Raw genomic sequence first — 27,529 nt, 5'->3', positions numbered from 1 at the left:
ATGAAGGCACCATGGACCTCACCACGGGTGGCTACTTTCCCGTGGTGGAAACTCGTGGTGGTGGTGCTGCTCCACTTATTGTCGCATTTAGCCTCACGGATCTCCGCAATCCCATTTCTTGAACATTAGAATTTTCACTTATGAAATTTTATAAATTTCTAGCCATTATATTTTGCTTATACGTTTTATCAAAGAACCTTTGCAAGTAAAAAATTCTAATAATACGAACGTATGAAAAATATTCAAATGGACTAAAAAATAAAGAAAAAACCTTTTTGTGCGAGAGTCTTCTACGAGTATAAATTTCAACTCTCAATGAAAGCACCAATTTGTGGATACAAATTTCTTCCTCCTTGATCTTGGACAATTTTGCACCTACAAAACAATTAGCACCTTAGATTAAGGCCAAGAGCCTCACGCGCCCACGATGAATGGGGGGGGCTTTGGCCGAAGAACCTCCGATGCCAAAGTTAGAATTTAGAGAGAAAGAGTGTTTAGAGAATTTTGGGATTTTTGCCAAAGTGTTGGAATGAATATTTGGTGAAAATAGGAGCCTATTTATAGGGCTAGGTTGGTTCACTTTAGAGATGAATGTGGCCGGCCACTTAGTAGGGTTTTTAGGTTTTGTTTTGGTTTAATTAGGCAATTAATTGGCTAATTAAACATAAAAGGAAATGTTTTGGTGGTTATGGAATTTATTGGCTAATAAAAAGGAAGAAATGGTGAAAAAGGTAGAAAAAAAGTGATGGATTAGGTTTTGAAATGGGGATAGCCGGCCCTCTAGTGACTTTTAGATTTGAATGGGTGTTTCAATTTGATAATTAAGGGATTGATTAGGTAATTAATCCCTTAATTAGTCAATTTTTAGGAAATTTGAAAGGAATATATTATTTAGTTTATTGATTAGCTAAATAATGGAATATAAAACATATTAAATAAATTAGGTTTTGGGAATAACCTTATAGAAAGGATTTGATGAAATAGGCTTTAAATTGTTACCTATTTTGGGCACTTTTGACTTGGTTGAAAGATGATTGTCTGCTACTCGCGCGTAGGAATGTCAATATGCATCAAAGGTATTCTTGTCCTTTTTTATCCAAAGATCTACGTGTCGCCTTGTGATTATTTTTGGCTTCACACCTATTTTTATAAAAAAAATAATAGGGATCACTTTGCTTATAGGCTTCCTGTATATGGGTGTGATTAAAACATTGGGAAAGAAGGTGAAGTCGATTGTGTTTTAATATAGTGACCATTGAGGTCCTTTTGGTTTTGGGCCAATGGCTTACCAAATTGAATGGTCAAGAGTCTAATTGACCCAAAACATTTGTTAAACCAGAAAGTGGATATCAAGTACGATCCATTTAGTTGAGAATAAAATTTCCAAGCATGAGGTTATACTCACGATTTTTCCCGCTGGTGAAGAAGTTGAATTGAAATTCTCTCCCAACAAATTTGTAATACAACTTATTCTCACCTCACCTATCACATCCCGACCCGAGACGGACCACTTCCCAAGCCCGCTCCACCACCGTAACACGATATTGTCCGCTTTAGGCCCTGATCACGCCCTCACGGTTTTGTTTCTGGAAACTCACGAACAACTTCCCAGTGAGTCACCCATCCTAGGAGTGCTCTGGCCTCCTTCTCGCTTAACTTCGGAGTTTCCAACGGAATCCGAAACCAGTGAGCTCCCAAAAGCCTCGTGCTAGGTAATGATGAGAATATACATTTAAGGATCACTCTCCTGGATGATGTGGGATGTCACATCACCTACCAGGGGAGATATTCTCTCCAAGTTACGTGGCAGACATAGGAATTCCAACTCACTCGCACCAAAATATCAAATATACAAGCAGCATCCATTTCGATCAATTCAAACCAATAATGATTCCGTTTTCTTGGTCTGTTAATTAAATGTTTGTTCCCAAAACTTAAATTGTTAAGAGAGAAGCTTGAGGAATGTAATAACGCTCAACTTCAAATGCTGGCCAACATTCTCCCTTGTGAGTAGGCCGGCACGAACTAAACAGAACTAGGCAGCACACATTTAGAAAATGGATGACCAAAAATGGCATATACCACGATTTACATCACTGAATGAATTGATAAACAATCTTAATTTAGTACCGATCATTTCTCCATTTTCTAAAAATGAAGTTTTTACAAGATATGTTTATCAAACACAAATAATACAGTAGTTTGTCTTCATGAACGCAAATTCACTACACGACAAGATTCGCTGATGGGACAATATTTGACAGTAGCTACAAATGAGGTAGACCTCTAACTATGTGTATTGTGTTGGATATATGCCAACAATCTGTGATAAATTTATATATGCTAATAAATAAACAGTGTATGAACAATGAATTAAACAGAAATATTGAACATCGAGGCTTACGTACCACAATGTCCTTGAAACAGAAATTTTGCCCCTACTCAGTGCTTGTAGTTCTCTGAATGTCTGTTTCACCAGGATTCAACGATCAAGTTAGAATTCCAGCACTGGAAAACTTAACTTCTGGCGAATTTCCTTGTGGTACTCTCAGTAAGAATGATATGGATTATAGAAGGAGATTTATGTTTTTCTGTGTTATAAATGTCATGCAGACGGATGTATATATAGTGGGATTATGCCTGTTCGCAACATGTATAAGAATGAGATGTGACTGTTGGGAGACATCTCTTCAAATGGGGTGCAGTGCTCTCTACGTTTTTTATTGACTTCAAACTTCATCTGAAAAGATGAGCCTGTTCAAATAAAAATTAATTAAATTAAATTCGAAATTAATTAAAAATAATTAATTAAAGAATTTAATTTTCAGAGCCCAAGAGTGATAATTAATTATATATTAATTATATATATATATATATATTAATTATAATTAATTATATATTAATTATTGCACCCCAAAGCTCAATCCCAAAGGTGAGCCCAATTTTATTCTCCAAGGCCTAGTACTCAAATTACTTTCTATAAAGGACAAAGCCTTATAAAGTGATGAAATTTTTTGGGAATGGCCAATGCGGGATAAAGAAATTTCTACTTAAACTACTTAAATTTCCAACAATACCCCACATTTGAGTTGAAATTTCATTCAAACTCCAAACTCCAACAATTACCCCACATTTGAATATAAATGTAAATGCAAATGTATGACTAGGCTGCCTAAAACTGAGAGAGAATAGGCATGATATGCATCGGGTGAAGTGTCTTTTGGACTTGAACTTACCCTGGTAAAAACATATCGGGTTTACTTGGTGACGCAGTGGATGTGGAAGATCTTGAATTGTTCACTGCAATAGTAAACTGAGACAATATGCTACACACATATCATGTATGCCACACGTCAATTCATACGGTTATGTTCATTTCGATCCTGAATAGATTCCGGATTTCGTAGGAGCTTTAGAGAATTTAGCCATGTTAATTCTCATAAATGCGGCCCCATTTACTCCTATATATGTGACATTAATTAAGAATAGTATGCCATATTCCTCTTGATAACAAGATATTAATGTCATTAAATGTATAAAACATGACGCCTCAAACTTCAACAAACAACACACATATTATCATAAGAATGGGTAAGTTGTGTGTTCAACTTTTGAATCAAAGTCAACCAATTTGCCTATTGAACCTAGATCATGGGATCTCCAATCAATTAGGTTAGGTTTTAGACCAGTTTGATTCATTGAATTGGCTTGAGACCCATTCCCCTCGATGTAAATAATATTTGCTCTCTTGGTAGGCCTTTTGTCAAAGGATTAGCTATATTTTCCTTTGACTTCACATAATCAATGGATATTATTCCATTGGAGAGCAACTTCTAAAGCTATAAACTCGGACTCCATGGTGGACCGAGCTATACATTTCTGTTGAGAGGATTTCCAAGATATTGCTGCACCTTCCAAGGTAAAAACATATCCACTTGTCAACTTGGATTCTGTAGTGTTAGAAATCCAATTGGCATCACTGAAGCCTTCTACAACAGGTGGATATTTTGTGTAGTGTAATCCATAGTCAAGTGTATTTTTCAAATACCTTAACACTCTTACTAAAGCATATCAATGCTCTTGTGTTAGATTACTTGTATATCTACTAAGCCTACTTACTGCATAAGCTAAGTCGGGCCTAGTTGAATTCATCAAGTACATTAGACTTCCAATTACTTGAGAAAATTCAAGTTGAGATATGGCATCACCTTTTTTTTTCTCTAACTTGCATCCAGCATCAAAAGGAGTTGCAGCAGGTTTGCAGTCAAATTGACCAAACCTTTGTAATATTTTTTCTGCATAATGGGATTGTGTAAGGACATACCCTTCACTATTTCTCTTAATTTGAATTCCTAAAATGACATCGGCTCGACCTAAGTCTTTCATGTCAAAACTTGAATTCAACATTTTCTTTGTTTTGTTTATTACATCTTTATCGCTTCCCATTATGAGCATATCATCCACATACAAGCAGACAATAACACAAGTTTTATCATTACTCTTAATGTATACACATTTATCAAATTCATTTATTTTGAACCCATGTGTCAACAAAGTATGATCAAATTTCTCGTGCCATTGTTTTGGTGCTTGTTTAAGTCCATATAATGACTTAACTAATTTGCACACTTTGCTTTCTTGTCCCTTGAGCACAAACCCTTCAGGTTGTTCCATGTATATTTCTTCATCTAGTTCTCCATTTAAAAATGTTATTTTTACATCCTTTTGATTAGACCTGGCATTCGTGTCGTTTTTCCGTGTTTGTGTCGTTTTTGTGTCATACCCGATATCTTAACGGGTCGTGTCGTGTAACACCTGTTAAAATAAACAGGTAAAATGACCTGACCCGAAATCCACCCGATAATATTAACAGGTAATATGACCCGACCTGTTACCCGTTAAGGAAAATATATTTTAAACCAATAAATAATCAAATGAAAAACATAATACTAAATAAGTATATACATTCCATATTATCACATCCAAAACATAAAAACGCAATTTTGTTTTAAGTATATTTTCGCTTACTTAAAGTCTTTAATAGTTTTTTAATTAATGTAGAAGTGTAAAAAAATATAGAAAAAAATATATAAACACTCGTAATGACAAGCTTTATAACTTTCATGAAGAGCTTAACTTCGAAATTCGCCACTATAATCATATAAATCATAGATCAAAATTTAACCGTTGATTGTTGTTTACATTTATGCTTCATTGTTCTCATAAAATTTCGTTTTTTTTAGATTTTCTTTTTTGAAAACATGATCTATTAGAGGGTGCAGGTAGATGAACGGTTTGGATCGTTGATATTATATTTAGAGTTTTACGGTTAGTGGAAATATTGCTTGATGTTTATAAAGTTTCTACAAATTATATGACATTGAGTCATATTTCAGTTAACCGTAAATATCGAAACGTGATATCATCTTCTTACATCCGCCAGATGATCATGTTTTCAAAAAATCAAATTTTACAAATGAAATTCAGAAAGAAGAATAAAGCGTAAATGACAATCGACGGTTAAATAAATTTAAGGTTTCACTACTACAAAATTATCTATTGTTGGCGGTCCAAAAAAAATTTCAACGATCCAACCGTCAAACATATTTGTACACATTCCAAGATTGCATACGTAAAAAATCATAAAAAACAAACATTCAGAGATTACGTAACGGAACAAAAGTTTTCGACGGTTATAAACGAAAAATCACAATTTAAAGGTTATTTTAGCTCCGATTTTGATGATTTTTTACAGATACACTCCTCGACCCTATAAGAATGTAATGAATAAATTTGATCTTTAATTTAAAGTATTTACACTAGTGGATACCACAAAAACTTATTTTATACATAATAGAAGTATAATATTAACTCTAAGTGTTTGTTTAATCTACCGTTTTGACGCAATATGCATTCTACGAAACTTTTTTCAACGATCCAACTGTCAAACTTATTTGTACACATTCCGAGATTGCATACGTAAAAAATTGTAAAAAACAAACATTCAGATATTACGTAATGGAAGAAATGTTTTCGACGGTTATAAACGAAAAATCACAATTTAATGGTTATTTTACTCCGATTTTGATGATTTTTTTACAGATAGACTCCTCGACCTATAAGAATGTAATGAATAAATTTGATCTTTAATTTAAAGTATTTACACTAGTGGATACCATAAAAACTTATTTTATACTTAATAGAAGTATAATATTAACTCTAAGTGTTTGTTTAATCTACTGTTTTGACGAAATATGCATTCTACAAAACTTTTTTCAACGATCCAACCGTCAAACTTATTTGTACACATTCCGAGATCGCATATGTAAAAAATCATAACAAACAAACATTCAGAGATTACGTAACAGAACAAAAGTTTTCGACGGTTATAAACGAAAAATCACAATTTAATGATTATTTGAGCTCCGATTTTGATGATTTTTTACAAATACACTCCTCGACCCTATAAGAATGTAATGAATAAATTTGATCTTTAATTTAAAGTATTTACACTAGTGGATACCACAAAAACTTATTTTATACTTAATAGAAGTATAATATTAACTCTAAGTGTTTGTTTAATCTACCGTTTTGACGCAATATGCATTCCACGAAACTTTTTTCAGCGATCCAACCGTCAAACTTATTTGTACACATTCCGATATCGCATACGTAAAAAATCGTAAAAAACAAACATTCAGAGATTACGTAATGGAACAAACGTTTGCGACGGTTATAAACGAAAAAACACAATTTAACAATTATTGTATCTCCAATTTTGATGATTTTTTACAGATACACTCCTCGACCCTATAAGAATGTAATGAATAAATTTGATCTTTAATTTAAAGTATTTACACTAGTGGATACCACAAAACTTATTTTATACTTAATAGAAGTATAATATTAACTCTAAGTGTTTGTTTAATCTACTGTTTTGACGCAATATGCATTCTACAAAACTTTTTTCAACGATCCAACCGTCAAATTTATTTGTACACATTCCGAGATCGCATACGTAAAAAATCATAAAAAACAAACATTCAGAGATTACGTAACGGAACAAAAGTTTTCGACAGTGATAAACGAAAAATCACAATTTAACGGTTATTTTAGCTCCGATTTGATGATTTTTTACAGATACACTCCTCGACCCTATAAGAATGTAATGAATAAATTTGATCTTTAATTTAAATTATTTACACTAGTGGATACCACAAAAACTTATTTTATACTTAATAGAAGTATAATATTAACTCTAAGTGTTTGTTTAATCTACCGTTTTGACACAATATACATTCTATGAAACTTTTTTCAACGATCCAACCGCCAAACTTATTTGTACACATTCCGAGATCTCATACGTAAAAAATCGTAAAAAACAAACATTCGGAGATTACGTAATGGAACAAAAGTTTTCGATAGTTATAAACAAAAAATCACAATTTAACGGTTATTTTATCTCCGATTTTGATGATTTTTTACAGATAGACTCCTCGACCTATAAGAATGTAATGAATAAATTTGATCTTTAATTTAAAGTATTTACACTAGTGGATACCACAAAAACTTATTTTATACTTAATAGAAGTATAATATTAACTCTTAAGCGTTTGTTTAATCTACTGTTTTAACGCAATATGCATTCTACAAAACTTTTTCCAATGATCCAACCGTCAAACTTATTTGTACACATTCTGAGATCGCATACGTAAAAAATCATAAAAAACAAACATTCAGAGATTACGTAATGGAATAAAAAATTTCGACGGTTATAAACGAAAAATCACAATTTAACGGTTATTTGAGTTTCGATTTTGATGATTTTTTACAGATACACTCCTCGACCCTATAAGAATGTAATGAATAAATTTGATCTTTAATTTAAAGTATTTACACTAGTGGATACCACAAAAACGTTTTTTTATACTTAATTGAAGTATAATATTAACTTTAAGTGTTTGTTTAATCTACTATTTTGACGCTATATGCATTCTACAAAACTTTTTTTGACGATCTAACCATCAAACTTATTTGTACACATTTCGAGATTGCATACGTAAAAAATCGTAAAAAATAAACATTCAGAGATTACGTAACGGAACAAAAGTTTTCGACGGTTATAAACGAAAAATCAGAATTTAACAGTTATTTTAACTCCGATTTTGATGATTTTTTTACAGATACACTCCTCGACCATATAAGAATGTAATGAATAAATTTGATCTTTAATTTAAAGTATCTACACTAGTGGATACCACAAAAACTTATTTTATACTAAATAAAAGTATAATATTAACTCCAAGTGTTTGTTTAATCTATCGTTTTGAGGCAATATGCATTCTACAAAACTTTTTTCAACAATCCAACCGTCAAACTTATTTGTACACATTCCAAGATCGCATACGTAAAAAATCGTAAAAAACAAACATTCAGAGATTACGTAATGGAACAAACGTTTTCGACGATTATAAACGAAAAATCACAATTTAACGGTTATTTTAGCTCCGATTTTGATGATTTTTTACAGATACACTCCTCGACCCTATAAGAATGTAATGAATAAATTTGATCTTTAATTTAAAGTATTTACACTAGTGGATACCACAAAAACTTATTTTATACTTAATAGAAGTATAATATTAACTCTAAGTGTTTGTTTAATATACTGTTTTGACGCAATATGCATTCTACGAAACTTTTTTCAACGATACAACCGTCAAATATATTTGTACACCTTCCGAGATTGCTAACTTAAAAAATCGTAAAAAACAAACATTCAGAGATTACGTAACGGAACAAAAGTTTTCGACGGTTATAAACGAAAAATCACAATTTAACGGTTATTTTACCTTCGATTTTGATGATTTTGTACATATACACTCCTCGACCCTATAAGAATGTAATGAATAAATTTGATCTTTAATTTAAAGCATTTACATTTTTTTATATATGAGTGATTGTATATATATATTTTTACATTTTTTACACTTCTACAATAATTATTATTAATTTTTATTAATTTTTCCCCCAAATAAAAAACATTATTCATGAGGCTTTGAAGGATTTTAAAAATCTAAACGATAATATAAGTGTAACAATTATCTATTCATAGAGGAATAATGATAACTCACGAGTGTTTATATATTCTTTCACATTTTTCATACTTGCATGTATGTCTTCTTAGTTCTTGCATATACAAATACTATACTAGTATATTTTAATTTTGGACAAGAATATGTTATGTAAAATTTATCCTAGTAATGATAATAAGGAACTCTCATAATAAAAATAAATAATGACTAAAACTTTTTTTTTTTTATAATTTATATAGAACAATAATACAAAACTATATATTTAATATAGAATATATTGTATATATTAATATGACTATTGTATTTTATAATAAATCTTTTAGTAATTAAACTTTAAAATTATTAAAATAATTTTTTTCTTAACGGGTCGAAACGGGTTACCCACGTGTTACTCGCGCGTATCCCTGTTAGGAACCCGTTATTAACGGGTTCTTAACGGGTCACTCGATAGTGACCCGATAAGTTATCGTGTTGACCCGAAACCAGTTATTTTCGTGTCGTGTCAAAAACTGTCAGGTTTACTTTTGATGTATATCAAAGTTGTATACAGCCGCAATTGCTATTAACATCCTAATTGACGTTATGAGAGAAACTGGAGAATAGGTGTCGAAATAATCAAACCCTTCCTTTTGGCGATAACCTTTGGCTACTAAATGTGCCTTGAACTTATCAATGGTTCCATCCACCTTAAGTTTCTTCTTAAAAATCCATTTATGGCCAATTGGTTTACTACTGGAAGGTAAATCAACCAATTCCCATGTGTTATTTTCCATAATGGATTCCATTTCACTTTTAATTGCTTCCTTCCATAAAGGAGCATCGGAAGAAGACATTAGTTCTTTAAAAGTTCTAGGTTCATTCTCGAACAAGAAAGAAATGAAATCTGGTCCAAAGTTTTTAGAAACTTTGATTCTTTTTCCTCGTCTTGGTTCCACATCTTGGACACCAGAAGAAGAGGCTTCATCATGACTATGATCATGAACCCTCTTTGTATTAGAATTAGATTCCTTATCTTTGTAAGGAAATATATCCTCAAAGAATTCTATATCTGCTAATTCTAATATAGTGTTAACATATATGTCAGAAATCGATGATTTTACAACATGGAACCTATAAGCAAAACTATTATTTGCATATGCAATTAATACGCAATCCATAGTTTTAGGTCCTAGTTTCGTTCTTTTCGGTAATGAAACTTGCACCTTTGCTAAACAACCCCACACTTTGAGGGTTTTATAAGTGGTTTATGTCCTTTTAGTTCATAAGGTGACTCGTCAATCTTCTTTAGAGGAACCTTATTCTATATGGTATTTGTAGTAAGTAAAGTTTCACCCCACAAACTATGTGGAAGCCCTGAACTATTTAACATGGAATTAATCATATCCTTGAATGTTCTATTTTTTCTTTCGGCAACCCCATTTTGTTGTGGTGTGTATGGAGCCGTTGTTTGATGTATAATTCCATGTTGTGTACAAAAATTTGAGAAGGCAGTAGACTCATACTCTCTTCCTCTATCAGATCTAAGTGCTTTGATTTTTCTCTCTAGTTGATTTTCAACTTCGGCTTTATATGTCTTAAACATATTCAAGGCTTCGTCCTTGCTATGAATCAAATAAACATAGCAATACTTACTGCAATCATCAATAAAAATGACATAATAATTCTTTCCTCCACGAATTGGTGTGGATTTAAAGTCACAAAGATCACTATGAATTAATCCAAGTAATTCATTTGATCTTTCTAGAATTGACTTTCTCGTTTGCCTAGCAAATTTCGATTCAGTACATGTTTCACACTTATGATTAAAATCAATTTCAAATTTAGGTAATAATTCTAATTTAACAATTCTTTGCATGAAACGAAAATTAACATGTCCTAATCTAGCATGCCAAATATTAGAAGACTCAACAATATAAGTAGAAGCATTTATTTTATTAGCATCATCAATGGCAATTACATTGAGTTTCACGAGGCCATCAGCCACATAACCCTTTCCAACAAACATCCCACCCTTGGTAAGTACAAATTTGTTGGATTCCATTACAAGTTTAAAGCCCTTAGCAATCAGAATACGTCCAGAAACCAAGTTCCTCCTTATTTCAAGAACATGCAGCACATTCAACAAGGTGAGACTCTTTCCAGATGTGAATTTGAGTACCACTTTGCCCTTGCCCTCCACCGCAAATGAGGCAAAATTGCCCATATACAGCTTTTCTCCATGGGCAGTATGATGGTATTCAATGAATAGATTTCAGTCAACGCAGATGTGCTTAGTAGCACCAGTATCCAACAACCATTCACTCACATTTAAGATCATGTTGACCTTGGACACAACAGCAGCCAATTCTTCATTGGTGATTGCCATGTTTGCATGGTTGTTGTTGTTTTCATTAGTATGATTTCCATCCTTGTGATGATAACAATCGTGTGCCTTGTGACCAGATTTGCCACACACATAGCATGCGCCCTTAATCTTCTTCAGATTCTTACCTTTGGGAGCAAGGGCAGATTGTACAAACTGCTTCGTTTTCGAAGCCTTATTCTTCTTCGGCTTGGCCTTGGAGTTTCCTCCTTCAACATAATTTGCATTGGCTTCAATGGCAGCAAACCCACCAGAATGGTCTGCATTTATATGGTCTTCTTCCACTCGTAGCCTCAGGATCAAATCCTCCATATTCATCTCACGACGCTTGTGCTTGAGATAAATTTTGAAGTCATTATGCGACATTGGTAATTTTTCAATTATCGCCCCAACTTAGAAATGCTCATTGATTTCGTATCCCTTGGTGTGCAGTTCATAGATCAATTTCTGGATTTCTTTGATCTAAGAGACAATAGATTTTGAATCCACCATTGTATATTTGAGAAACTTACTGATAACAAATCTCTTTGAATCGGCATCATCAATCTTATACTTTTTCTCCAGGGATTCCCACAACTCCTTTGTTGTCTTGCATAGAGAATAAATGTCGTAGAGATTGTCATCCAAACTATTCAGAATATAATTCTTGCAACAAAACTCAAAATGATTCCAAGCTTCAATTGCCATTACAGTCTCTTTCGTCATTGGATTCTCATTAGACTTCAGAGCTTCTTCCTTGACAACATGAGCGAGATTCATTGTTGTCAGGAAGAACAACATCTTCTGTTGCCATCTCTTGAAGTCCAACCCATTGAACTTCTCAGGCTTTTAAGAGTATTTTGGCACAGCGCCATTCACATTTACAAATTGTTGATCCATAAATTTTTGTTTCAAGATTGTTGGATATATGTCAACAATCTGTGATAAATTTATATATGCTAATAAATAAATAGTGTATGAACAATGAATTAAGCAGAAATATTGAAGATCGAGGCTTACATACCACAATGTCCTTAAAACAGAAATTTCGCCCCTACTTAGTGCTTGTAGTTCTCTGGACGTCTGTTTCATTAGGATTCAACGATCAAGTTAGAATTCCAGCACCGGAAAACTTAACTTCTGGCGAATTTCTTTGTAGTACTCTCAGTAAGAATGTTATGGATTATAGAATGAGATTTATGTTTTTCTGTGTTCTAAATGCCATGCAGACGAATGTATATATAGTGGGATTATGCCTGTTCGCAACAGGTATAAGAATGGGATGTGACTGTTGGGAGACATCTCTTCAGATGGGGTGCAGTGCTCTCTGCATTTTTCATTGACTTCAGACTTCATCTGAAAAGATAAGTTTGTTCAAATAAAAATTAATTTAATTAAATTCGAAATTAATTAAAAATAATTAATTAAAGAATTTAATTTTCAGAGCCCGAGTGATAATTAATTATATATTAATTAGTGCACCTCAAACCCCAACCCCAAGGGTGAGCCCAATTTTATTCTCCAAATCCTATTACTCCAATCACTTTCTATAAAGGATAAAGCCTTACAAAGTGATGAAATCTTTTGGGAATGGCCAATGTGGGACAAATAAATTTCTACTCAAACTACTTAAATTTCCAACATATTGGTGTTGGCAAGGTATGAAAATAGTATCTCTCTATTTCCTAATTGACAGTAATTATGCATGACATGAAGCTTTTAAATCTAGAATCACATGGAGCAATAAGCATAAACGCCACAATAGTTAGTAAAAATTCTGTCCAGATATCCATATGACATCTTAATTACTTGACATCTTAATTACTTAAATTTATGCACTTTGCTTTCTACGTATTGCTGATTATCTCAAGTCTTAACTTAAAAGTGTGTTCAAATTCTCAGGCTTAGTTATCACTCACCCATTGTTGGAATAAACTTTAACTCATTATCAAGGTTTGCAACGTTGAGGTATAAATTGGATTTAGGTAAAGTGGAGTTTTAGTTAACTTGTACCGTAATTTTAAAATCAACATCAAAATTAAAGAATCTTTCGAGCCACAAATAAATTGATCATAAAGGATGTGATCAATAGCCGTTAAAGCTTTCCAGATGCATCCATCATTATTGTAGCATATTGGAAGAAAACTCGGCATCACCTTCTGTAATATCAAGTAAAAACACTAATTAGCTGGCTTGGATGTTCACTCCATTTCTCCAATTTTGAAAGCAGCATCAGAAACAAAGGAAAATTTTTCTTTTGAGACAAATTAAATTGATAAAATCATACAGTTTTCAAAATTGGAGAAATTGTTGATCTGACAAATGCTTACTTTTCCTTTTCTTTTGCTTCTCTTGGAGTAGTTTCCTTCTCCATACCTTCATTTATGCATGCCCATTTACCTTTATCTTATATTCTGGTTTCCAGGCTATTAGGGGACTGGATCAAGGAATTTTTGGGGGTGAGGGTGTGCCTCCGATGCAAATAGGTAAGACGATAAAGCTGCTTATGTTTCTATTCGTTTCTTGCCATTTGTGAAATAAAAAACAGAAGAAACCAAATCATAACCCATCAAATATCACACAGGAGGAAAGCACAAGCTTGACATTCCTCCACATTTACCATATGGGCCAGAACCTGCAGGATGCTTCTCAGGTGAGTTTCTGTTATTTTTGAACTCCATATCATGATTCTTTAGTTTTCCATGATTATGGTATACGACTCTTGTCGTCGACCAAAGTCATCAGTTATTGAATCACTATCATCCTCAATATCTGTGAATGTGTGGAAATACTAGCAATATGCTACAAGTTAACTTTTCGGGACAATTTAATAACACTATTGTAGATATCTTCTATCATAATCTCGTACAAAAAATGGATTTGGTCAAGTTCAGTTTCTTAATATCGATAGTATAATCATGGCAATGCTTGCTAATTTTTTTCCTACAGCTTAAGGAGAAAAATTAAAATACATTAACATAGAGTCAGTCCTTTTGAGTCTTGACATCTATTCAGAAACTGATACATGTATATCTTTTATAGGTGACTGCAATATACCTGGCAATGCTACTCTCGTCTACGATATTAATTTTGTTGGGATCTACTCAGGAAACAGACACTACTAAGCATAATTGCTTGGACGACGAAGGGACAGCTGTCACGCAAAGGCAAATACAGTCGCCGGAAACATTGGACGGCAAAAAAGATGTCGCACAAATTGTGTCGCGCAATGCTCGTGACGTCAGACATTGTGCGATGGAGCAAAGTGCTTCGTCGCGCGAAATGAAAGTTGCTTGACGGATTTGGTGGTCGTTGTGCGAAATGACAAGTGACGAATGAGTGTTCGTTGTGTGTGACACTCCGACCGACAAAACTGGGGTTCAACCCCCAGACCCTTGCGCAACGGACATAAGGCCGTCGTAATAAGATTTTAAAATTTTTTTTAAATAATTTATTTTTTCCTTTTAAATGTTTATAATATTGTTTTATGTATAAATTAATTTAATGAAATTAAAAACAGAATATAAAGAAGAATATTGAATTAAAAAATGATTGAAAATGTACATACAATGGAAAGAAATATTTTCAAATTTGAAAACAATTTAAAAAAAAAAACTAGAATATGTAGTCTTCCACGTCATAATCGCCCCTGGTGGTGTTGTTGCTACGTTGGGGGCTGGGAGGTCGTAGTTGTTGCAACGGGGGGCTAGGAGGTCGTAGCTGCTGCGACGAGGGGTTATGAGGTTGTTGCTGGAGGTGGTTCAACGTCGGGGAACCAAATGCCAGAGATTTGAAGGGTGAGACGAATTTGGTTCATCAAACTGCTTTGGGCTACAAGCTGAGACTGCTGGGCGGCAATTTGCTCCTTTAGGTAAGCCACTTCAGATGTCCGTGATTCCACCTCCTCTGTTCTCTGCCTGGAAGATGAGGTAGACAGGTCCCAAAGGCAGGCTTGTCCAAGTCCCCGGTGAACATTCCCATGCCTATGACCGAGGGTCTGATTGAGTGTGTCCGTCATGATCTAAAAATCGGCATCCTCAAGGGAAAACACATCCTCGATCGGGGTCCTTGGGGGAAGCTAGGAAGCCACCTCCTCCATAACGGTCTGGCCCTTCTCCACCATGGTGGACTAGAAAAATGAAATTGACAAATTAATTTTAATATACATGTAATTAATATTAATACTAATTGAATATTAAAAAATTGGAATAACTTACATGAAGTTGCTCTGTCAGCTCATCCCCGGGCTGAACGTACACCTTATTGAACATGTCAATCTTAGGAAACTTTGACCTTTCCTGAATAAAAAAAATATTAACACATAGATTACCAATTGTGTAATAGAAAGTAAAAAGAATGCAACTTAAAATAAATGTACAGTTACCTTACATCGCTCCTCCAACCTATAAGAGAAGCGTCGTGAGCCGGAGCAATGAAAAAGTTTCTTCTTCGACCGATTGATCGAGTTTGCCTTCACTTTTTTTCTGTTGAATTAAAAAAAAACGTATTAGTTAATGAAAAAATTAAAATATTATTTAAAAATATAAAAAATTTGATTAAATATTATTATACTTACGAGGTATTTCTCGTCTTGAAAATGGCCGCAGAGCCACTCCTATTCATCCCGACGGTCCACCAACTCTATAGGGCACCTAACTGCTAGAACAACCTCCGGACCGTCATATTTCTCATAATGCTTGTGGAGGTCGCTCTTCCATTGAGTGAACCTACCGGCGCAAAGGTCGTTGATGTACTGGTTTTGATTGGCATCGAGGTTCGTGAGCTCGTAGTGATGCTGCTAAACTCAACAAATAAATAGCACTGTTCTAAAAATCCTCGCCTAGCACCGCCTAGGCCCTAGGCGGCTGGCCACCGCCCTGATTAATGCCTAGGCATTTGAAAATTAAGAAAGGGCGCCTAGACCTACTGAGGCGCTCGCCTCGCCCGCCCAAACCCGCCTAGGCACCGACTAGATTGCGACTCACTTAGACAGAAGATAAATAGCTTTCATTTTGTGTATTTTTTTTCAATAAATTGTAAAGACTTGTTGAATACTTAAATGAACACACATTATACACTTGTTCCCCATGTTTTCATTATGTCCAATACTTCATAATATATATGTCATTCTATTTTGTAGTTTATGATGAAATTATATATATTTTAAGTATAAACAAACACTTATTTATACGAAATATAGTAGATTTACTTAAATCCACCTAGTCCGCCTAGGCACTTGCCTTGCCGCCTAGGTGCTAGGCCTCAACCCGCCACCCGACTAGCACCTAGCTCTTTTAGAACCTTGATAAATAGTAATTAAAATTTAAAATATTTGTATACTTTAATAAAAATTTAGTATTTGAGGTTGAAAATACTTATCAATAATTCATGAAGAACGGCTTCCTTGACTTCAGGTGGGACAGCTTTCCATGACTCCCATAGCAGGGGGCAATAATTCTTGATAATTGAGCCAATGTCATTGGCCAATGCATTGTGTCGCTCATTTGTTGCAGCCGCACGATGTCAAGGATCCCATGTAATGGTGATCTTCTCAGTCGCGGTCTGTGACATCTTCATAAGTTTGCATCGACCCCTGGTTTTTATTTTATTTTATTTTTTGAACTACCAAATAAACAAAGTAAACATTAGACAAATTCTATTTTCTATTGAAAATTCGGCAAAACCTCCCCTAAAACTATACTATTTCCTAAAACCTGCAGACAATATAACAACAAAAACAACACATCCACCCAACAATTCAAACAGTTTATACCAATTGGGGACTTTAAAACAAAATTTACGTTTTCACTTCTAATTGCATCACTGGTTGTGAATCTGTGAAGAAACTACACATATATTGGATTGCACATGTAATTAAGTAAGTTGAGAACATTATTGATGTGAGTAGTCTCGTCTCTTTGAAATTTTAACACACCATATTCGTAACTTGAAAAATATACTAAAGATTTTCACTAATGAGAAAATAAAAGAATAAGAAAGATAAATTTTTAAGAGTGTAACCAAAGAATGTATCAACCAACTTTTTGTAATGAAGATCGGGGATCTTCTTTTGTCATCCACCAATATATTTCAGTATTCTCCTTGACAATATTTTGTAACTAATGACTTTTTATGAACCTACCTGAAAAACCAAATAATTTAAAAGTTCAATTTTCATAACAACAAAAAAACTTTCAAAATTTCAATTATACAATGAGAAAGATGCATTACCTGTATGGGACCCATTTCCATGGACAGAGGAAGCCTCACCAGACTACTTAGCCTCCTCAAAACTCCATGGCCGTTGATGAGTCCGTCGGGCGCTTAGTACAAGATGCATCACCGAATAAGTCAATGACACATGAGCCATAGACAATGTTGGATTGAAAGGCGTAACTAGAGGGACACCCGTCGTTCCCATATCAAGTGGGGAGGTGGTAGCAGCACTACCTACTGGAGAAGGTGTCTGACTGACCTTACTAGCTGTCCGGCGGTTTGAAATTAAGTTCAACATCTACAAAAACAATAAATAAAAAAGTTACATTCCACTACTTTGACTTATTAATAGCCAGGAAGCTAGATCAAACAGATTAAGGCTAAGAAAAGTGGCAGAAATCATGAATACATGAGATTTACCATTAGATAGAAAATTAGAGACTGATATCTATAGGAAGTCGATAATGATTAGTATTAACTAATTAATCTGGTTTGGATATACTAAAAAATATCCTAACCTTGAAGCAAAATAAAATATATCTTTTCACCCTTAGATTAATTAGTTAATCTAGTTTGGATAGATTCTTAGTTGACATGAGTCCTAGGATCCGAAACAACATCAACCATACGAGAGAAAAAAGAAGAAGGGGCACTGCCACCTTCCCCATCATGCTTATGGAACATGCCATGCAACTTGCAAGGAATCGATGAATGATGGAAGATGGCACACATGTACTTATTCTGGATGAAGGTAAGGATGAATATATGTGTGTGTGCGCGCACGTCGTGGGATTGTAGTGGGACTTTTCATTCAAGGCCGTGTATATTGTTCATAAATGGTCAATTTTGGGCATCTTCAAATCAATAAAGGGTAGCATACATGTGTATCTTGTACTTTAACTCTTTACATGTTTTTGATGGCATGCTTTCTTACTTGGAACGAGAAAAGTCATGAATTGGGGAATGGAAATGGAAATAAATCTAATCCTAGTGTGTTCAAGTAATGAGAAACTTATGAATACTGTGTGGTAGTAAACACAAAGAACTTAATACTTGCATCCATCCCAACTGACGAATGAGTCCTTAAGTACTAGGTTTATTTTTGGTTTTTTCTCCATGTCGTTCTAATAATATGATTCTTTACAACCTCTGTGCATATTTTCACTTAATTATCATGAAAACAATTTAACATATGATGGTATTATTACATTTTACATTCAGATATTATCAATAAGTGTTTGAAACTGATACCATGAATTACAATTTTTAAAGCTTCTAAGAAATAGAACTTAGTAAGGATACAAGTGACTCATAAGCTGGATGAAAAAATTGCAACCTTCTATTTCTCTCAACTTCAATGGATGATTCATTCACACTGACGTTACTAAATATTTGAATTTCAAGGCTGTAGATGGTAGTTTCGTGTATAACAAAGAGAAGGTGTGATTCCTAATAATTTCCAAGTTCACTGAGTGCTTATTCAAGTGTCATCTAAATGACATATATGGAACTACTAATCAATTAATACCATTAACAAGAGAAAGGTCTGAACTTGACGCTATATCATGTACATATATATAAACTCCATATAATTTTACATATTAGACCTACTTCCATATAAAGCAACTAGATTTACCCTGCATCCTACCCAATCAGAAAACCATCACCCAAATAGAAAACCATACCCCAATATTCTCAATTCGAAAACCAAAACCCAAGATTCCCAATTCGAACCCTAAATCCTAACCAAGGATTCTCAATTCGAACCCTAAATCCCTAAATGTTCTAATTAAAACAATTCAACAGAAAAAATGAAAAATTGCACTAATAAATAATTGAATTAAGAGATAGTGAATCAAGGGATACTGGGTGCTTACCTAGTAATGTTGCAACGACGGTGAGATGGTATGACGTCGGAGTGCGGCGGATGCGAGAGGGAGAGTGGCAGAGAGACTAAGAAACAGAGAGAGCAAGAGAGTGAGAGAGGGAAAGACTGAGATAGTGAGTGATGAGAGCAAGAGCTAGAGAGAATAGAGAGAGAGAGAGAGAGAGGAAAGTGAGTTCGGATAGAATCGAGAGAGAGATAAGATTGAGCTTCGCATGTAGAGAATGAGAGAGAGATAGAGAGAAGAGTGAAGGCGCCAAAATAAATGTGCGCCCAATTTTGGAAAATAAAATCAAATTTTGATATGTTTGCATGACGAGGGTGTTCTAATTTTCATTGCGCGACCAGTTTTTAAATAAAAAACCAAGTTTTAAATATTTGCACGACTAACATTTCCAAAACGTCGTCATGCATATTTGTAAATTTAATTTATTTTTCTGTTTAAATAAATAAATATTTTTTTTGTTTCATTAATTTTTTACAAATTTTAAAGGAAATTTTTGTTTGTATACAAAATAAATACCATTCAATAAATATCATTACATTTACATCACAAGTTCTAATTAATCCTCGTCTGAACTAGAATAAATATCATCACTTTCGTCAGATTCAGACTTCCATTCCTCCTCGTCTGTAGGCACGTCAACATCGTCGTTCGAGCACTCAGGTGCATTGTATTGTGGTAAATCCCCGTGGTCAATCATAATGGAGTCAATCGGTATTTCAATTTCAGGACTTCCGGCAACCTGATAAGGTTCTTGTACAATAGTCATATCCCACAGTGTATCTGCACCAAGTTTCGTTGAAGTCTCCAGTTGTTGGTCAGCAGCGTCATCATAATCGTCCACATTAGCAGGATCTCGGTCCGAAATATCATACAGCCCTCTGTGCTTAATCTTTTAAACTACTTTTCATCCCCTCCCGCCCTTAGGGCCATCTATATAGAAAATTTGTTTAGCCATCGTTGCCAAAATGTAGGGGTCATCGTTATACCAATATCTGTTAGTGTTAACCGATAGCAAACCATCGTCTCACTTAACACCTCCAACCCTACGTGGGTTTGTATCAAACTAGCGACACTTAAACAGGATAACTCGACAATAGTCTTTGTAAAGCAATTGCACAACACTTGTCAGTTTTCCATAGAAATCAATGTCATGTCGCTCGCACCCAGGACATGTACCCACTATTTTGCATACACAGCTTGTCATCGCGATCAGCTGTAAAAAACTTGATGTCATTTACATGACAACCAGAGTAAAATTTTTCGCTTAGGGACCCAATAGCCAAGTTGTACAATTCTTCAATGTAAGTGGGCGAATTCATGTCCTTCAATTTCTTCACCTAAATTATGCTAAAAAGTTGACGTGTTAGTTTACCATTTACAATTATGCAAATAACCCAAAACAGGAACCACTTATATTTTCACGAAACCAACGAGGAAACAATTCACGGTGCTTCTTGGCATATAAATGTGAAGGATGTTCCCGCTTCATCAACTCTTCATGCTCATCTAGGTCGGTAATTGTCTCATCACAATTTTTAAGTGCAAACCAATGTGCTACCTCAATGTCTATTTTGTTAAACGACTCCCCTCTGATTGGTTCGCGAAAGGGTCGTGCAATTTGGGCAAAAACATAAAGTTTTTCACTTCTCACACCACCGTCATTATTGCATTGTTGTTAGTTGAAAGTAGTCTCAACGTCTTGTAGGTACATTGCACAAAATGTAAGCGACTTAAATGCGACCTATGCCTCCACGATTGATCCTTCGGGCTTTGCCCTGTTTCGTACACTTTTTTTTTAATTCACCCAGTAGTATGCATCAATAAACAGATAATGTGTAAAATTAGTCAAATCGTACATACATCACGAACTAAAGTATTTATGGCGATTAAATACCTTTCTATTGGATACATCCATCGATAGTTGATGGGTCCGGCTAGAAGTGCCTCTTCCGGCAAGTGAATCATGACATGGATCATGCTTGTGAAGAAATCATGAGGAAATATTTGTTTAAATACATTTTTCTCAACATGCATTACATCGATGTTGTGTTCAATTTTAAATTGGACCAGTACAGAAGCTTAAACAACCTCATCTGGTGTGTCTATTTCATATGTGTGTCTTGTCCTATTTACATATTTTCTCAACGGAACAATATCCAAACGATTCACCTAAGCCAAAATTTCATCTGGACCATTCTCTAGGTCTTGGCCGTTAAAGAAGGCTGTTTCATTCTGACGCCACTCGTGGTCCCACGGCAACCATCTACAACGCCGTAGGTAACAAACTTTTCCTGCGTGCCAACCAAACATTGTGTTCTCTTTGCAAACTAAGCATGTGTAATAACCCTTAGTGCTCAACCCAGACATCATAGCATACGCAGGAAAATCGTTTATAGTCCACATCACTGCTGCTCTCAAAGTGAACATCTTCCCAGTAGATTTATCGTACGTGGGAACACTGTTTTCCTAGAATTCTATTAGTTCATCGACTAACGATTGTAAATAAACATTAATAGATGTGCCGAATCTTTAGTTATCAACAATGTCATCATCATATATTCTTTTTTCATGCACTTCCAAGGCGGAAAATTATTCAGAATTGCGAAGATTGACCAAGTGTTGTGGTTTTGGTTTAGCACCCTAAATGGTTAAACCCATTTGTCTAAGTCTCAATCTAACGTTCCGGGACTCACGTATAAAATCGAGGTACAGCCGATCAAACTCTTTCCATGCCTCTCTATATGCAAGATGTCTCATAACATTGTCATCCACTCATTCGTCCTTCTGCCACCTCATGTCGCTTGCAGTGTGCGTCGACATATACAATCGCTGCAACCTGGGCTCTAATGGGAGATAACGCATATCGTTTTTGTGGAATCTTCATTGTTCTATTCTGAAAGGTCATTTTAAATTGCGACTCATTACATACAGGGCATATATCTAACGCTTTATTCTCTTTGTAGAACAAAATGCAATTATTTTTACACGGGTGAATTTTTTCATATCTCAGTCCAAGACCACTCAGCATCTTCTTTGCACTTTTATGATCCTTAGGCAGACAATTTTCCTTGGGAAACATCCTCTTGAAAACCCCCAAAAAGTAATCAAAACACTGATTCGATATACGAAACTTTATTTTGCCATGCATCAACTCAACAACGGCCGTGAGCACCGAAAATCCTTCCCAACCAGGGTATAATTCTTGCTTGGCACTTTTTAATAGTTTTTCATATTTTTCAAATGCTTCATTGTCCACGGTGGGAGAGACGTCATCTTCTACTTCCTCATGCGTATTCGAAATAACGTTTAGAATAATGTCCATAATTTGTTCATTTAAGTCCACAACTAGGGGTGGGCACTTGGAACCGAAAACCGAAACCAAAACACGAATCGAATCAAACCGCACCAAACGGTTTGGTTTTGCGGTTTTGAAACGGTTTCGGTTTCAAAACCGAACCGCGGCACACAAAACGGTTTGGTTTCGGTTTTGGGTTTTCAAAACCGCACCGAAACCGAAACCGCACTTTTTTATTTTTATTTAGTTCATTATTCAACTAGGTTATACAGAAAACTTATACATTTGGTTTTGCGCCGCTAGAACTTCTGGGTTTGCACCGACACCGAGTGGGTTTGCGACTGTCTGCGCCTCCTTGCATCTCCGCCTGCGAGCGACTGCTTCTGCATCTACTTCTGCCTGCCTGCATCTACCTCTGCGAGTCACTGCTTTCATCTCTGCCTTGCCTCCAATCTTGGAGTCGACACACCCAGAGCAGAGGTAAAAATTTCTCATCCTCTGTCTTCAATTTCATATATGTTGTTGTTAGATTAATTCGAATGTTAGGCAGGTTTGGGTTTGTTGTTAGATGAAGTTATGTGGTCACAAGTGACCTAGTACGGTTTTCATTTTTGAAAATCTGTTCTCTCTTTGTCTGGGCGTTGTCTATTAAAATTCCATCTCTTTAATTGTAATCCAATCTATATTGTGACATAATGTTATATATGGTTTCTCATTGCCCTCTAACCAAAAAATTTAAACATCTTTCAGAATGTCAACATTTCATTTGCACCAACTTGTGGCACATGTTAATTGGTTTTGTGTTTGGAAACATAAACAGGAGTTAGGAGTTGCTATGACGAGGGAAAGCGAGTTGCTGAAACTTTGATGTTTGATTATCACAGGCAGCATGGCATAGGTACCCTCACCTCTCTTAATTTTCTTCGTTTGATGCTTTCTTTTTGTTTGATATCTCTGTTGAGACTTGTATTGCTTCAAAATGTTTTTCTTTGCTGTCTTGCTAAATTACGGTCCTTCACAGAGATAAGGATTGCTAGCCTTCAAGTTGTCTCCTCTATCAGAGTTAGTATATGAGCCGTGTCTTGTTGACAGCCTTTGTGGGGTTGGAAATGCTGAGAATTTAGTGTTGTCAAAGGGGAAGCAAGCATAAGGGATTTGTTTGGGGCTTAAGTTTGATTACTGCTGCCAACACCAAGAAGAAAATTAATAGAGAATCTTATTATTTCCAACATGGTCACCAATTGGCACTTGACAGCGTCTTAACCAAGATGGTTATTCAGATCCATCTTCTAATCCATTCTTAACCAACATGGACCACTACTGTAACCCGTTCTCAACCGATGAACTTCAAACTATGGTGCGTATCGCGTCATTTTGCCTTCCTCCCTATTTATTCAGCTATTACATATCCAATTGTATTGATTACTGCTACAGTATAATAGAAATGTGAAGTACAAAGTCAATTTAAAAACCTAATATCTATCTATTTTCTTAGTATAAAATCCTAATATCTATCTATGTTCTTCTTTCGTATTTTATTTCAGTCAAGATATGAAGAATCCAGCAAGCATAGTGGGATTGGTTACTCTTCTACGGGGGACTCCCCTGAGAAGCCGGAGGACGAGGCAATAGAAATTGACTCGGAAAATGAAATAGACGTTGAAGGTGACTTTGAATCTGAGGGCGAAGATGAAAAAGTAAGTAACTCTGATTCAAGAAAACGTAGTTGGGTTTGGGATCATTTTACAACATATTATGTGACGAAAAAACAGTCGAAAATCAATGAAAAGGGAGAGAAATATTTGGCCGAAGTAAAACTTAGGAGAGCTAAATGTAATTATTGCCCAAAACAGAACAGTGTAGGTGATTATGCAGCTGAACCAAGAGTTAATGGCACCACAAGCATGAGACACCACATTGAAAGATATTGTCAATTTTACCAAGGGAATAGAAGTAAAAAGCAAAAAGTTTTGGTTGGGGATAAAAGTAAAGGTAACAATCTGGTAGCTGTTGGATTTTCACAAGAGAGTGTGTTAGAAGCATGTGTCAAGATGGTAGTCATAGATGAGATGCCATTTAGTACAGTTGATTAGATGGGGTTTCGGCTTTTTTGTGCTGTTGGTATTCCATTGTTTAAAGTGCCTTCTAGAAGAACTCTTGTGAGAACTTTTCTCAACATGTCTCATGAATCAAAAGCTTATTTGAAGAAAACCTTAAGTGCCCATAGAATTTGTCTCACTACCGACACTTGGACAAGCACACAAAACACCAATTATATGGTTCTTACTTCACATTTTATTGATCATGAATGGAATATGCATAAGAGGATCATAAACTTTTGTGTTATTCCTAACCACTATGGAACCACAATAGCAAAGTTAATTGAAAGTTGCTTGTTGGAATGGGGGATAGACAAAGTTATGACAATCACAGTGGACAATGCTTCCGCCAATAAAGTTGCTTTGGATCAACTTATGACGAAAATGAATAGGTGGGAAAATTCACAAGCTATTCTAGGTGGCAAGTATTTACATGTGAGATGCATCGCTCACATAACCAACATAATTGTGAGTCATGGGATGAAGAGGCTAAATAATGGTTTATTAGCTATAAGAAATTGTGTGAGGTTCGTGAGGAGCTCTCCACAAAGATTGGAGCTTTTTAGGCAAGCCGTGAATAGGGTGAAATTGACATGCAAAGCAACAGTTTGCCTTGATTGCCCTACTCGGTGGAATTCTACATTTGTTATGTTGGATGTAGCCTTGAAATTTAAGAAGGCCTTTGCTACAATGGCGGAGGATGAAGCAAGTCCCTTTTTGGCTTACTTTAAGGAAGTTGAAGATGAAAAAGATGAAGATGGTGTAATTATTGTTTGCCAAACCAAGGGGAGGAAAAGGGTTGGACCACCAACGGAAGAAGATTGGTCCAAGGCGGAGGTTTTTGTCAAGTTTTTACGGGTGTTTTATGATGTGACTTTGAGGGTGAGTGCTTCTACACATCCCACAGTTCATACCGGCCTCCATGATGTCATAAAAGTGGAGACCGCCATCAATAACTTGGAATCCCGAGCCAACATGCAAGTGGGTTTACTGTCGGAGCAATTATTGAAGGCAATGGCATCCGATATGAGATCAAAATATGAAAAATATTTTGACTCATACCATGAATTGAACCCTCTTATTGTGATTGGACTTGTTTTAGATCCGAGGTTCAAGTTGAGGCATGTCACACAACTCTTTAGAAAGAAACTTTCCGACATTGAGGCACAATTGAAAACTGAAGAAATAAAAAATATATTGCGTGCCCTTTATGATGAATATGTTCCTAATGTTGAAGGTGGAAAATACATGAAGAAATCGGAAAGTTTACAATCACAACCTTCTTCTACCTCATCTAATATGGCTATGACGGAAGATGATCTAATTGATGAATGGATGCATTTTGTTGAAGATAGTGATGAGAAAGTGGTGGGAGATGAGGTGGATTCTTATTTGTTTGATCCCTTGGTACAAATTACAAAATAGGAGTCCACAAAATATTTTAACATTCTCCTATGGTGGAAGGTGAATGGTAACAAGTATCCTATCTTGGCCGCAATTGCAAAAGATATTCTTGCAATTCATGTTTCGACCGTGGCATCGGAAAGTGCTTTTAGCACCGGTGGTCGAGTGATTTCGGATTTTAGGAGTTCTTTAACTCCTAAATTGGTGGAGGCCTTGATATGCATGCAAAATTGGTTGAGGGGTGATAATATTATTACTTTGGAGGATGATGCACCTTCAATTGACCACATTGAGTTCTATGAAAGTATTGAATCCGGTAAGTATATCAATTGAAATAAAAGAACTTTCTTTGTTTTCTTTTTTCAACTAAACATCAATTATATTTTTTATGTTTTGTATTGTGTAGAATTGGCCAAATCGACTTCAAGCATTGCCTCTCTTACTCTTGATCAAGAACCACAACAAGCTCCAAAGCAATCTGAAGGTTCTAATTCACAAGAGCCTCCCCTTATGCGTTTACAAAGTGCAAGGTCTTCACAAGCTCAAAGGCCTCCTAAACCTTCAAACAATAAGTGTCCAAAAGGAAAAGGAAAGGTAAAGGTTTGAAACTTGAACGATGCAAAGTAAGTTGAAAACCAAGATTTTGTTGAATTTCATGAACCATTTATTTTTTTTGTTGTACTAATGCCATAAGGCATTTGACATTGAACTTTGTTTGAAACTTTGAAGTTTGAACTTTAGTTGTATTATGGCAAACTTAACTTTTCAATTGGGTTGTAGTAAACTATTGTGATTGATTGGTGATCAAGTTGAATTTTAGTAGATGTGAATTATGTGATGCGTTTTTGTGCAGTTTTTTGGTGCAGTTTTGTGCAGTTTTTTGGTGCAATTTTGGTGCAGTTGTGGTGTAATTTTTGCTGCAGTTTAGCTGCTATTTTTTGTGCAGTTTTGTGCAGATTTGGTGTTGTTTAGCTGCTGTTTTTTGTGCAGTTTTGTGCAATTTTTTGCTGCAGTTTCAGTGCAGTTTTTTGCTGCAGGTTTGGTACAGTTTCTTGGTGTTGTTTTGCTGCAGGTTTGGTGCAGTTTTTGGTGCAATTTTGGTGCATATTCATTAATTAATATACAAGGAAAATAAGACCATCTTATACATAAATATGTGTATATTTTAAATTGTACATTTTTTTCTC

At 35.1% G+C, this 27,529-nt stretch overlaps 1 protein-coding gene and 1 pseudogene across 1 annotated transcript; both read left to right on the top strand.

Annotated features, from left to right (window-relative positions):
* Positions 1–2,223: 2,223 nt before the first annotated feature.
* LOC139195370 (photosynthetic NDH subunit of lumenal location 4, chloroplastic-like) lies at positions 2,224–14,841 on the top strand (annotated as a pseudogene).
* A 10,274-nt stretch (positions 14,842–25,115) lies between these two features.
* LOC114826021 (zinc finger BED domain-containing protein RICESLEEPER 1-like) lies at positions 25,116–27,270 on the top strand. The gene is made up of 4 exons (XM_070820789.1): positions 25,116–26,345; positions 26,403–26,658; positions 26,749–26,936; positions 27,196–27,270. The coding sequence occupies exons 1-4, from the start codon at positions 25,116–25,118 to the stop codon at positions 27,268–27,270; spliced, it is 1,749 nt and encodes a 582-aa protein (XP_070676890.1).
* The last annotated feature ends 259 nt before the right edge of the window (positions 27,271–27,529 follow it).

The sequence above is a fragment of the Malus domestica genome, chromosome 01, assembly GCF_042453785.1.
Source record: "Malus domestica chromosome 01, GDT2T_hap1".
NCBI lineage: Eukaryota > Viridiplantae > Streptophyta > Magnoliopsida > Rosales > Rosaceae > Malus > Malus domestica.
The sequence above is the reverse complement of the archived record's forward strand: the minus strand, read 5'-3'. Positions and strand labels throughout refer to the sequence as shown.

What these genes read in the sequence shown, in the direction of transcription:
- LOC114826021 (XM_070820789.1), top strand. Translation starts at nt 25,116, where the DNA reads ATGGTTCTTACTTCACATTTTATTGATCATGAATGGAATATGCATAAG. An exon ending in CTTATTTGTTTGATCCCTTG is followed by an intron (nt 26,346 to 26,402) that starts GTACAAATTACA and finishes CTATGGTGGAAG; the next exon opens with GTGAATGGTAACAAGTATCC. An exon ending in CTATGAAAGTATTGAATCCG is followed by an intron (nt 26,659 to 26,748) that starts GTAAGTATATCA and finishes TGTATTGTGTAG; the next exon opens with AATTGGCCAAATCGACTTCA.